This window comes from Platalea leucorodia (genome assembly GCF_965183815.1).
Source record: "Platalea leucorodia genome assembly, chromosome: 6".
Classification (NCBI taxonomy): domain Eukaryota; kingdom Metazoa; phylum Chordata; class Aves; order Pelecaniformes; family Threskiornithidae; genus Platalea; species Platalea leucorodia.
This window is the reverse complement of record NC_138828.1, coordinates 69,633,555-69,645,235: the sequence shown is the minus strand read 5'-3', so window position 1 is coordinate 69,645,235 and position 11,681 is coordinate 69,633,555. Positions and strand designations below refer to the sequence as shown.

The 11,681-nt window shown below is 39.7% G+C and overlaps 1 protein-coding gene across 6 annotated transcripts in view; it reads right to left on the bottom strand.

Moving 5' to 3' along the window:
* Positions 1-289: 289 nt before the first annotated feature.
* LDB2 (LIM domain binding 2) overlaps positions 290-11,681 on the bottom strand; it is a 224,338-nt gene continuing 212,946 nt past the window's right edge. For 2 of the 6 annotated variants that reach the window (XM_082315579.1, XM_082315576.1), the window contains 2 exons: positions 10,524-10,675; positions 290-1,488 (listed from right to left, as the gene is read on the bottom strand). In XM_082315579.1, the coding sequence (XP_082171705.1) occupies positions 1,258-1,488; positions 10,524-10,675 (383 nt within the window). In that variant the 3' untranslated portion in view covers positions 290-1,257. Of the gene's footprint in view, positions 1,489-4,201; positions 4,345-10,523; positions 10,676-11,681 lie in introns of all 6 variants that reach the window. The other 4 variants (XM_082315580.1, XM_082315581.1, XM_082315578.1 and 1 more) reach the window with 4 other exon arrangements.

Below are 11,681 nucleotides of genomic sequence, written 5' to 3'. Positions count from 1 at the left end.
CTGTGCTGTTACACATCATTAATGTTAAAAACGGGCATCTAACCAAATTGGGCTGCACGTGATTCACACCTGAACTACAGGCTTTCCTTTTAGCTGGAAAAAGATTGTAATTCAGTGAAACATTAATTCCAAGAATTCCTGGTGCCCGATCCTGCCCGTGGGCCTGTGTCTTTTGCATGCAAGGAACTGTAAATGCACTATGTAAGAGCACATTAGTTAACACAGTTTATTGGCACACTTATTGGCAAAGCATACATAAAATACAGTTGTATTATATAACACACTGACTCACTGTGTCTTTACATGATGAGTTGAACATATTAATATGTAAATGAAAAAATTAGTTTCTTTTATAAAGTTTCACATAAATACACCGGATTAAAAAAAAAAAAAAAAAGTAGAACAAAAAATGGTTTGAGGGCTTTACAAAAATATTATACAAGAAATATACTATGAAAAGAAATAACAACAAAGCCAACTCAGATACAATAATAAAAACACAAAAGTTTTAGATTTATTAAGCTGTCCACAAAGTTAATGGATTACATGGCTTTAAAATATCTGGATCGACAGCAATTTTACAAAGCATAAACTCTCATAGGACTGAGTGTCTTTTTCCACATAAAAATATTTCTCATGTCTTTGATGAAAAAAAGACATTTCTTGTTTCAGCATTTTTATTAAATGATGGAAAGAGTATCTACTGGCATCAGCTAAATGCAAATTAAAAATGCTGGATCCTTTAAATGATTAACTGATGAAAGTTAAAGAAAGAACAAAAGTTACTTTAAATTACTTTTCCTTAAAAGCTGATTTTTTCTGAAACAAGAAATTTCAGGTGCAAGTTGAAAAGGAGAAAATATATTACAATTGTAAAAAGTTTTACATAGTTACGTTAATGAGATCCTGAGCACTGATGACTTGTTAAAATATGGCCATTGTTTGATGAGGAAATAAACAACCCCTTCCAATAAAATGCATTGTCAGAAATTTGCCATGAGATGCTAGTCAATTTTCAATTATTTTAACTGAGGTCAGTGCCAGTATCACGTTGTATGTGAATGCCTCCAAGAAATGTATATGGAAGCTTCTACAAGATTTTTCCCTAATTAAAAAAAAATCAGATAGCTTTAGTTTAGAAATAGATACTGTATCCGTTGAAAGGTAGGGTTTTTTAATTTTGTTTTGAAGAATGCTGTGAAACAGTAATTAATAACCCACTGACACACATTGCAGTGGGTACTGCTGCGGAACAACCTATTGGGAAGCTTGTGGTGTGGGGTTTTCAGATTTAGTCTCCTGGTTAGCAGGAGGTTTGCTGTTCCACGGGCTGTTATTTCCCAGTGCAGGTGAATTGTTGAAATCTTCTTCATCATCCATGCCATTTGCTGCATCATACTGTGTATTCTCTAATCTAGTGATAAGCCTTTCGTCTTCATCCCCAAATTCGCCTCCCATCAGAGTTGGTTCTCCTACCACCATCACATCCTGTGAACAGCACCCAATATTTGTTATATGGAAACCTTGAGAGAGAAAAAATCAACTTAAAAAAATTATGTTAGAGAATTTGCATCTCTTAACTTTGTGATATTTGAACAACAGCGTTAAAAGTTCCTGCATAGTAGGAACCAGGAGACAGGCTGAGACTTTATTTCTAATTTAAATGAAAAACTATAACACATTTCTCTAGCCGCATGCTCATGGCTCTGGATCTCAGAAACCCCAGAACTGAAAAGCAGGTAGACTGAAAACTGCTCATGATTTTAAGCAAATAAGCAGGCTATTAAACTGCCTTGAACTCCTGCTTGAAATATTTAGCCTTTATCCAGCAATTCTTTCCTGAGCCTTTTTATTCGGAAAGGCACCAGGGTGCGTCTCAGTTGCAGCTCGGTGATATGCGTATTTTAAAAGTAGTTTAAAAGAAACCGCAATTCTTATCCTCAGACTTCTCAAATGTGGAGCACGGCACTCTAATAAAGATGGTAACTCTCTTATCCATAGCCAGCCAAGCCCTTTTACGCATCCAATATACTTGACATTCTGCTACTTAATTATGGTAATTAATTTAGGTAAAGTTTTCGATAAAAACAATGTTCACACTGATTTGACAATTTGCATAGCTAATTAAGTCATTAGCAAAAACCTGCTGATTGCCAACAAGCCCTGAATTTACCATCTGTTATTTCATGGTGCCTGTCACCTAACTCCATGTAGGCAACCCTGCCGCCAATCTGTGCAGTAAGAGGACCAATCTGTCCAGCTGGTACCGTAAAAGGAAGATGAAGAGTGCTAATTATAATTACACTGATGAAGCTAGTAGTCATCAAAAACTGAAGCATGCAAGAAAGAAAGAATTCATCTAATCACTGCTTTAAGTACAAATTGTCCTTCCACGAAAACAAGTAAACCGCCTACTGTACTCCAGTGCATCACAGATTTGCTGCAAAAAACCTAACCAGCATGGGATAGAAAGGTGCAAACTTGAGATTGGAAAGCAAAGGTGCAAAGCCAGAGAGCTCGCTTATTCTCTCTGTTCAATGGAGAATCAGGCTGCTGTGCTAACCGCTAAAGAAATATGTGGGATGCATCTTTTCATGCAGCTCAGGTGGCAGGGCATCAGCTAGCGTTTGCTAAAAGTGCAGTAATTCCAGATGTCTAGCTTCGTACCTGCTGATTTAACAAGCCCTTCCAAGAATCCTAGCAAACAACAGATTCATATTTTAAAGGATCTGTTCCTCCTTATGAATGTAAAAGCATTTGTAAAAAGCAAACAGAAGACAAATGTTTGCATTCAATAAGGTTTCTTTTTAATCAGATATGTACTTCCTTCACCATGAAACAATACAAATTATCGCCTGTAAGTATGTACACTGTTTCTCGATATCCCTCGGCAAAGGCTGACATGCTACAGAAGAATGTTTACATCACATTTTCAGCCTGTGCTATGTGGAAAAAATTGTGAGTAGATGGAAACTGTTACATGATTTCTTCTTTACATTGTCTATATTTTGTTACTTCATATATCCATAAAATATTTGGTTAAATAAAACTCACACACAGCTTTGCAACATAGAAGTTTAAAAAGACAAAGGTGTTTGTAACCAAAAGTTTATCCTAATTTATTTCATCCCTCTAAACAACAGACAATGTAAGGTGTGCACTGCTGAACCAGACCTGACCCCATTGTATTGCGAGAGCATTAATGACAAGAGAGACCTGGCAGAGGACAGCAAGTTGGGTTTGAGCGTGCAGTGTGATACGGCAGGCAAAAAGGACCACAGTGGCTGAAATACAGAATCACAGACCGAGGTGGCAACAGCTCCTCTTCCTTCAACGCTCTTGAGCGTGGACCTCAAGTTCTCCCTGTTGCCATACCAGCAAGAGGTCGGCAACTTGGATGAGACTTGGAGAAGCGCATCAAAAATAACTATGGAGCTGGAACAGCTGGCTGGGGAGGCCACATGAAAGAATTAAGTATGTATTACATCCACCGAATGACTGGGAGGGGTAAATATGCTTAACAGCTGCAAGTGCTGAAAGGAAGAGGATCACTTTAGGCCAATCTGATGAGATGTAAACTAGGGTACTAAGATGACATTAAGTAAACGAAAATGTAACCCCCACTGCTAAGACAATACTCCTGTTACTGAGAACCACTGACTGAGGATTAATGACCCCACTGGAACAGTGCTAGCTTTGCTGCTCAGGTCACCTAACGCTGGGCTGGGAAAAATCTCAATCGGTGGTAGGAAACATTCGTGCATCAGTGGGGAGATGCTCAATGACCTCGTAAGTATTTCCATCTCTAATTTCTCAGACTCTTTCCAAATATTATTCCTTTAATATAATGACACCTACTGAGAGGACAGTTTGCACTTATATTTCTCTCCATGCTATTGAATCTCTCTCTCTCTCTCTGGGAATTAAACTACAATTATATTGAGGTTAGTGGAGTTTTCCCTCATTCTATTTAAAAGATAGATATCACGGCATTAGTTACAGGACATTTAAAAAAAATTATATATATATTCTTGACAATCCTGCCACTTATAGTTATGTCAGGCAAAAATAGTGTCTCAGGAAGCGCACATGCTGGTTCCTCCCCGGAGAGGATTCTGCTCCTCAGACTGAAAGCTGAAGACCCCACCGAGTGCACCCCATTGAACCTCCACTCACTAGATCCCGTGCAATGACCACCAACCTCTGAGGAGGACTGGAAGTGACTCCTTTTAGAGCCCCTCAATGCTTCTCCTTAAATTGGCCAGTGGGGGTCACTGCTGTTGAATGACACAAGGCTCCATCCCTCCCAGGGTTGAGGCTGCAGCTCTGGAGTGCTCCTAGCTCCTGCTCATGGAGTGAGAAGCAGAATCCAAGAATTAAACCCTAGTCTCTTGCACGGCAGCACACACTGCTATGGCCTAGTTATGGTAGCACATATTTGACTAGATTAGTTTAAAAAAGATTTAGACTGTAGTCACTCAATCTTATTAATTTACTCTGTGATTAGAAACAACATTTTTGGTCAAGGAATGTCTCATGATAGTAAAATATGGTTGCAGTGAAGCACTGTAAATAAAGCAGTGGATGTTTTACATTATGTGATAGAAATGTATTATTTAATAATATAACCACAAAAGCAGCTTTCATGTATATCATACCTTTCATCCTGAAATAACCCTAATTGCCATCCAAACTTAAATTGATGCATATAAACTATACACAGAGATCACTTCATACACAACTCAAATGCAAGCACTTCTCTTTAACAGACCGGTCATTTCTCAAGCTTCATCTTTTTTACACTAGCCTCGAAGTTTAGCTCTGCTATGCCCAATTATGTAATGAAACTTTTTAACTTGGGATTTTAAAGATCATCCGATGGCTAAACAATGTCTTACTGGAGTCTGGAGGTAAAAATGTGTGGTGGGCCATGTAAAATTCCCCATCCCTATGCCTGCCATCTTTGCTGCTGTTAATATGCAGCCCTGCTCAGTGTGTTACCGTGATTAGTTCGTAGCTCAGGTGTCACAGTCCCCAGAAGGAGAAGAACAGTGCTTCACAAGCCTGAGATAATTAAAAACGCCTGAAACTATCAAGTAAATTGTTCACGCAAGTCTGATACTCCAAGGATTGAAGGTTGCACTAGTTTTAGCAGCCAGCATACCTCTTAAGTGCTAAGCCAAAAGAAGAAGGGTACCTCCTCCTGCTTTCCTTCCTTCCTTCAGAATTGTGTTAGTGGTGATTATTTTAATAATTGACTTCTTAGCTCCTTGCCACAAAAATTATTAATGACTGAGAGCCCCATTGCTGCCCACACCCATAATGGTCACTGCCTCCAAGACAAAAACATCGGACTGACGTTAGTGTTGAAATGATCTATAGAAACAGAACTGACATTTTAATTAGGTTTCAGAGTAAACACTTTCTAGAGGAAAATGGTTATCTTTCACATCTCATCATAGTCCTCTCTGTTAACTTGACATTCTGGTCTTGTTTGGAATATTTTTTCTGAAGTGCAACAACTGGAAACCAATTTGTTCACTCTCATCTCCTTGCGGCTAAACCTCAGATTCTGAACTGCACAATTCTGAGACATGGGATAATTTCTGACACTAATTTTCTGGCCCTGGAACTGTAGCTCTGGTACTACTACACCCATTACAAACCGCCTAAACCTACCCCCCGTTTCTGAAACATGTAAGAGATTGTATTGCTCCCTTCCACATTAGCAGGTTTATTTATGGATTTGGCTTTTGAGGAGCTTACAGAGAACTACAAAGAGAAAGAGATAACTGAGGTATGTAACTCGCTTAAAGAGTGCAAGGAGGCTCTAATTAAGACTCCGGATGTAGCAAAGAACATTTGATTTACTTAGTGGCATGTAGTTATGCTTTATGGTTTCCAACACAAATGATATTTTACTGGGTTCATGGTTACAGTATTACACTCAACAGGATCTTCATTAGTAAATGAAAGCAAAATCCACCTATTAATTTCTGTGGTTCTGACCGGGAGCAGCCTAGAGCAATGGGTCTTAGAGTTTGTGAGAGTTGTGCATTGCTGTCAAATTTCCAAATTCAAACAGATGAAAATGGATCAATGTGCACATTTTTTATTAAACTTAACAGAAAGTGATATGGCTGTATGGACTTCTTCTGATGATCTTGCATATACCTGTAATCCACAGATCACAGTGTACAAGTCACTGCTCTACGTACAAGGGCCTGCACTTGCAAGAAAGTTTTATTTGAAACAGAAGAATATGAAAAATGCAAAGGAATACAATTTCAGCCAGTAAAGAGGCTTGAAAACTGAGCAAAGACTTGGGAAAACACTGCAGCTAGCTTCAAATATTAAAGGAAATAGTACTGTGTAAGTGATAAGGCAGTGACACACCCAAATTAGATAACTAATTTCTTTAAAAGCATAGGAAAGCTAAGATTAGAAAGGCAGGTTTTCTATGAACCTTGCAGAAGGAGTCTTACCCACCTTTGCTCTTTGTTTGGAGGAAAGAGGAAATTGGTAATTCCAGTTTCTCCACAATGGGTTAACGTTTCTTCCAAAAATCAGACGTGATGGAGAACATGAACAAAACTGAGAACAGTTCAAATGACTGGTATCTGCTGAGACTAAAACAGCTGAGTGGACTACAATTGCTGGGTCCCTGTTCTGTCAACTTTCTTTATGCACGAAAAAAAGCCAGTGCATCTGTGGAAATCACTGGAAGTACTGAGCCTGCACCAATGGGAGCCTGGGAGAAGAAAACTCCTGGTGAGAAAAATGTTTTTGTATTTGTGCTATTGGAGAGACTTCAATGGCACTTGGTTCTGCTTCCAACACACTACAGTGTGTTGCCTCAGCACTTACAGATTCAAGTCAAAAGAATCACTGGCCAAGTAATAGGCCAACCTAGGCATGAGTTGTGCAGTGCAATCATGTAGTGCACTGGCTAACTACATTTGTTTTAAGAATGCAGGAAATACGTAGTATGTAGGAAAGGTGTTAAACAAGGGACTTGGGCAGGAAGAGTCATATTGACACAAGGAGATGCTGAAGGTCTGCAACCCGTAGCATGAGAACTAACAGAATCACAGAAACCACATTATAGAGGAAAATGAGTGTAATAGAGTGCAAGTGACTGTCAAAAGGGCAAAACTTTGTAATCTATTTAGCAGGGCTGAGAAAGTATAAAAAATAGAGATATGAGGACAGACTGCAACTGACCCTTTTCAAATTACTGATGAGAGGGAAGATGCACGCATGCCCACCCATTGGCAGAGACCCTTAAGATGCTTTTGAAGACTGCGTTGTTAAAGATGTATCAGAATGTGTCAACACAGTCAAAGTGCTCATGAATTTAAGGCAACAGAAAGGGCAGAAATGATACTGATTGATTAGGCTGCAGCAACTGAACTTCAGGGTGCAGTGCCAACGTGACCTATCATCATTTCACTTTCTGGGCTTGGCTCTGTATTGTCAGCACTGTCCCTGCCTGAAGAACTGATCAGAAAATAACACAGGTAGAGGAACTGGCACAACGTCCTGTTTCTCAGGTGTGTGACAAAAAATGGTCCATCTCATTGATCAAGGTTTGCTCAGCCCCAGGTATTTATCTGAAGATCTGGAAGGGGCTATGGGGAAAATGACAAATCTCTCTGAAGTTTCAAGCTTTGTCATAGCTGATGGTACTCCAGCTGCTTTCCAGTCACTGTCCTGAACATGGAACATTTGCCTCTCCAGACATGATGACCTCATCAAAGAAACAGAAGTTTCTTTGGTGTGGGTGAGAAATGTGGATGAGGGATATGGTAAGTTAACACATTTGCCATAGTGTACACAGCACTACTGTAGGAGCAAAACTGAATAATTACTGATGTCCTAAACCAAGAAACATTACATAGAATAGAGGCTAAGGAAATATTCTCTAACCAGGATTAACTTACTATCAAAGAGAAACCAACATAGGAGCATAAAAGTGACAGGAAATTAGGAGTTAGATTCTATTATGGTGAAGAGACTGTTTTTGCTAGCTGGGAAGAAATCACTGGAGAAAAAGAGAAAGCTGGAGTACATGACTTCATATTAATCCAAGTTTGGTATGGGTATGAGCTCACTGTTGGGGTTCTCCAGCGAGGATGATGGGAAAAGTAGAACTGAAACTAGCTCTGCTTATGTGAGTCATCTGGACAGAAGATGCAATGATTTTATTCCTCTTCTCTAATAATGAGGGGGAAAATGCTTTTAACACTGAAAATGAATTATTTCAATAGTGTTTTTTCTACTGAGCAGGAAAGTCCCATTCACAGAAAGTCCTACGGCCAAATGAAACTTATAGTTAGCAGAAAAATGTCAAATTGTGTTTGAGGATATCTTGTTTTCTATTGCATATAAGGAAAATCAAACATTAACTACTGAATGATTCGCTTAAGGTAAAGTTAAGAGAAGGAGACAAAAAGCAAGCTACTGCTACCTGCAACTAACTTCAGAAAGCAGTGGCATGCCTGTAATAAGGCCCACTTCAAAGAATGCATAATTTTGAAGAGACATGGTAATATCTCTCTATTTAACTGAAAAGTGTTGAATAGTTTTACACTAAAATATCCTACTGCTAAAATTATTTTGAGTTCTGTCTACTCTGCAGGGTGGCCCAACCATCAGTTCCATCTGGTTTACTGTGTTTGCTGTGGGGAAGATGGGAAGAGCTGTTAGTATGTCAAACCAAACAGCTAAGCATTTTCCACTGTGCAGAGGGAAAGGAGAAGAGTCCTAAAAATGGAACCTGATCCTCCATACAAAAGAGTTTGGACCATCTTGCTACTCTGGTACAGAGAGCAAACAATATTGAAAAATATTGACTATGCAGCATCCTGAAAGTCAATGAAGACTAAAAATCCATCCTTCATACCATGATAAGCTTCACCATTATGTCTCAGATGCTCAACTATCATCTCCATCGGGAAGAGTAAGCTTGACTACTTCATCTGTCAAGACTAGCCTTTCAGTACCTGAAGTCAGCCTGAATATCAGTGGGAGTGACAGGTAAGTATCAGAGGGCTCAATTACACTCGAACATATGAGCACACATGGCTACCACCGAAGCCAACAAAAGTCGTCTCTCAGGGACGAGTAGGCTGAAGAGAGGCAGAGGGTCAGATTGTGGTCCTACTGAACTGAACTCAGGGCAGGGAGTAGCCGAGATAAAGTGATTTTACTGTCTTTTAAACTTGGAGACAGCAGGGAACTATCTGGTTGCTCAGTTTTACACCTAATTGCTGTTTTTTTCTTAAATATGGTTGATTATTGATCCAAGGGGTTTCTTGGCAGACCTAGTCAGCGAGGCAAGAGTGGCCCCTGCCACCAGGGGATCAGGCAGCTGGCCTTCAGACTGCTTTGTGCTGCCAGAAAAAAACATGCCTATGTTAGGGAAAGAACCTGACTCCGGGGATGCGAGCCACGTGAAAATTTTAATATGACAAGGAGAATATATGAGTTTAATGTACTGAAGCCCAAAGCTTCTGTAAGCTAGTGGATTGCTGAATCAGTTGCTAAACAAGAATCTTCATTTCATTTCACTGGTGTTAGTCTACTCCTCTTTTTTATCTGGGTATTCAAGCTTCCTAGGAAGTGCCTTCTTTGTGCTAACAAAAGGCCTGCATTCTTTGTCAGGCTTCAGAAGAGACCTAGCCCTTTCCTATCTGCTGATCAGAAATCCAATAAAAATCCCTGCATGTTATTCCCAAGATACCACTTTACAGCTCCTATAATATCAAATTAATTTCCCCAGCTTTAAAATGCAGAAGCTATCTCCTTATTGACTAAGGCACACTTTGTCACAATTTGGGGTCTGATTACCCCTATATTGTGAATAAGGCAATAAATGTGATTATGAAAGTGCTAGTACAGTTCTGGAAATGACTTGGTGTTTCCCTGTATAATTAGGATGTCAACAGTTACAGCTAGCAGGGTGGATAAGCTGAGACCCATATTCCAGGGGATCTATGCTCTGCAAGTGGAGTGGTTGGAAAAAGAGATAACCTCTGCAGGTAAATTAATTCGTAACCTGTCCCACTGAAGCATCTGAACCCGACACCGACTAGAGGTAAGGTACTAACGCAGAGAGACCAGCAGTCTGCTCAGGGACGGCTGTCCTGTTCCACAGGGACTCATCCTCACTTAGCACCGGGAAGTCTGCAAGACTCATGCTATATCTAAAAACACGAGACCCAATCTGAGTCCCACCGCCAGTGGAAGGACTCCCACTGACAAGAAGGGGAGTTGGCCCAGGCCTTAAAAAAATAACATCTGGTCCTCAGGATACCCCTGCTTGAGGGTCATTCATTAAAGCTGCACTGCAGAATGGCTTCTTCACATCTCTCCACTAATTCCCCAGCTTCCACAGCACACTGTGCAAGATCGCCTTTTGCTTGTGATAGTTTAGGCTCAAGAATGCACCTTCTTTACAATGTAAGGAAAGAATTAAAGCACCGTAAGCGATTCAGGCCTAAAAGGAAAGTGAGACTTACAGGTACCTGACTTGATAGACTCAGGTTTGCAGCAGCTGACTTTTTCTTGCTGCTGGTACTATTTGCATTGTTCCCAGCACTGCTGTTGGAAGTGCTGCTGGTAGAGTTTTTCCTTTTTCTCCGTTTGGTTGTCGGTTGTCTTGTGGGTTCTGCTGCAATGAAATGGTAAGAAGGAAAGCAAATGGCAGATATTGTAAAGAGTGTACTAAAATGATCCACAAGCAGAAGTGCTGAAATATTTTTTCATTTATTTTTAAATTCCTATGTTTACTAGTATAGGTACTAGTAGTAGTAGTAGTATTAGATTTAACATATGAACCATAGGATAATATTTGGACCCAAACCAATGGAATCTGCTTTCAATTTTGTGTAATGGACTAATGAAGTTTATTCTCCCAGCATTATCTATAAAGATATTTGAAAGCATTTTATCAGTGGGAGTATCACGATGTCTATCACGATGTTCAAACTGACCATGTAACTTGCTGAAGGTCACACAGCAAGTAACAGTTAGTGCTAAACAAAACTCCGGGTCTTATTCTGATGTAGGGTACAGCCTCAACTGACTCAGCCAGAGGCAAAGGCTAAAGGTAGCTTTCTACCCTGCTGCTGCCACCGATACAGCAAACGAGCAACTACCATTTCAGTTCCTTCTGCCTCTGATGTGGGCTTCATCTTTAAAACTGCCACTCCCAAGGGAACACGTTAGAGACTACTGAGTGCCATTTTTCTGTGAGTCTTCCAAACTCAGGCCGAATTAGGACAATTACACAACTTTTCTTAAATTGGAAAAGAACAGAGGGGCAATTGTACTTTTCAGAATTTGGCCTGGGCACCCATGTGAATAGTCTTAGATACACAAATCTTTAATAATCTGAAAAAAGAGAGAATTATTATTTTGAGGAGTAAGAGGAAGGAGATTAGGTCCAGGCCTGTAAATAACACTATATTAGTCTCAAAGACAATTAATTATGAATTGTAGCTGTAATTTCAGAGTCACAGCAGGAAGCTGAATTACACAAACGATGAATTCTAATGGAGCCAGTAGGCATTTTGCATTCCATCTACACATATTTTTGTACTAAATTATATCCTAGTCATAGTGAAACCATCTGAATGTGCACATCTATAAATCAGTTGGGTCAGACTGAAATCATA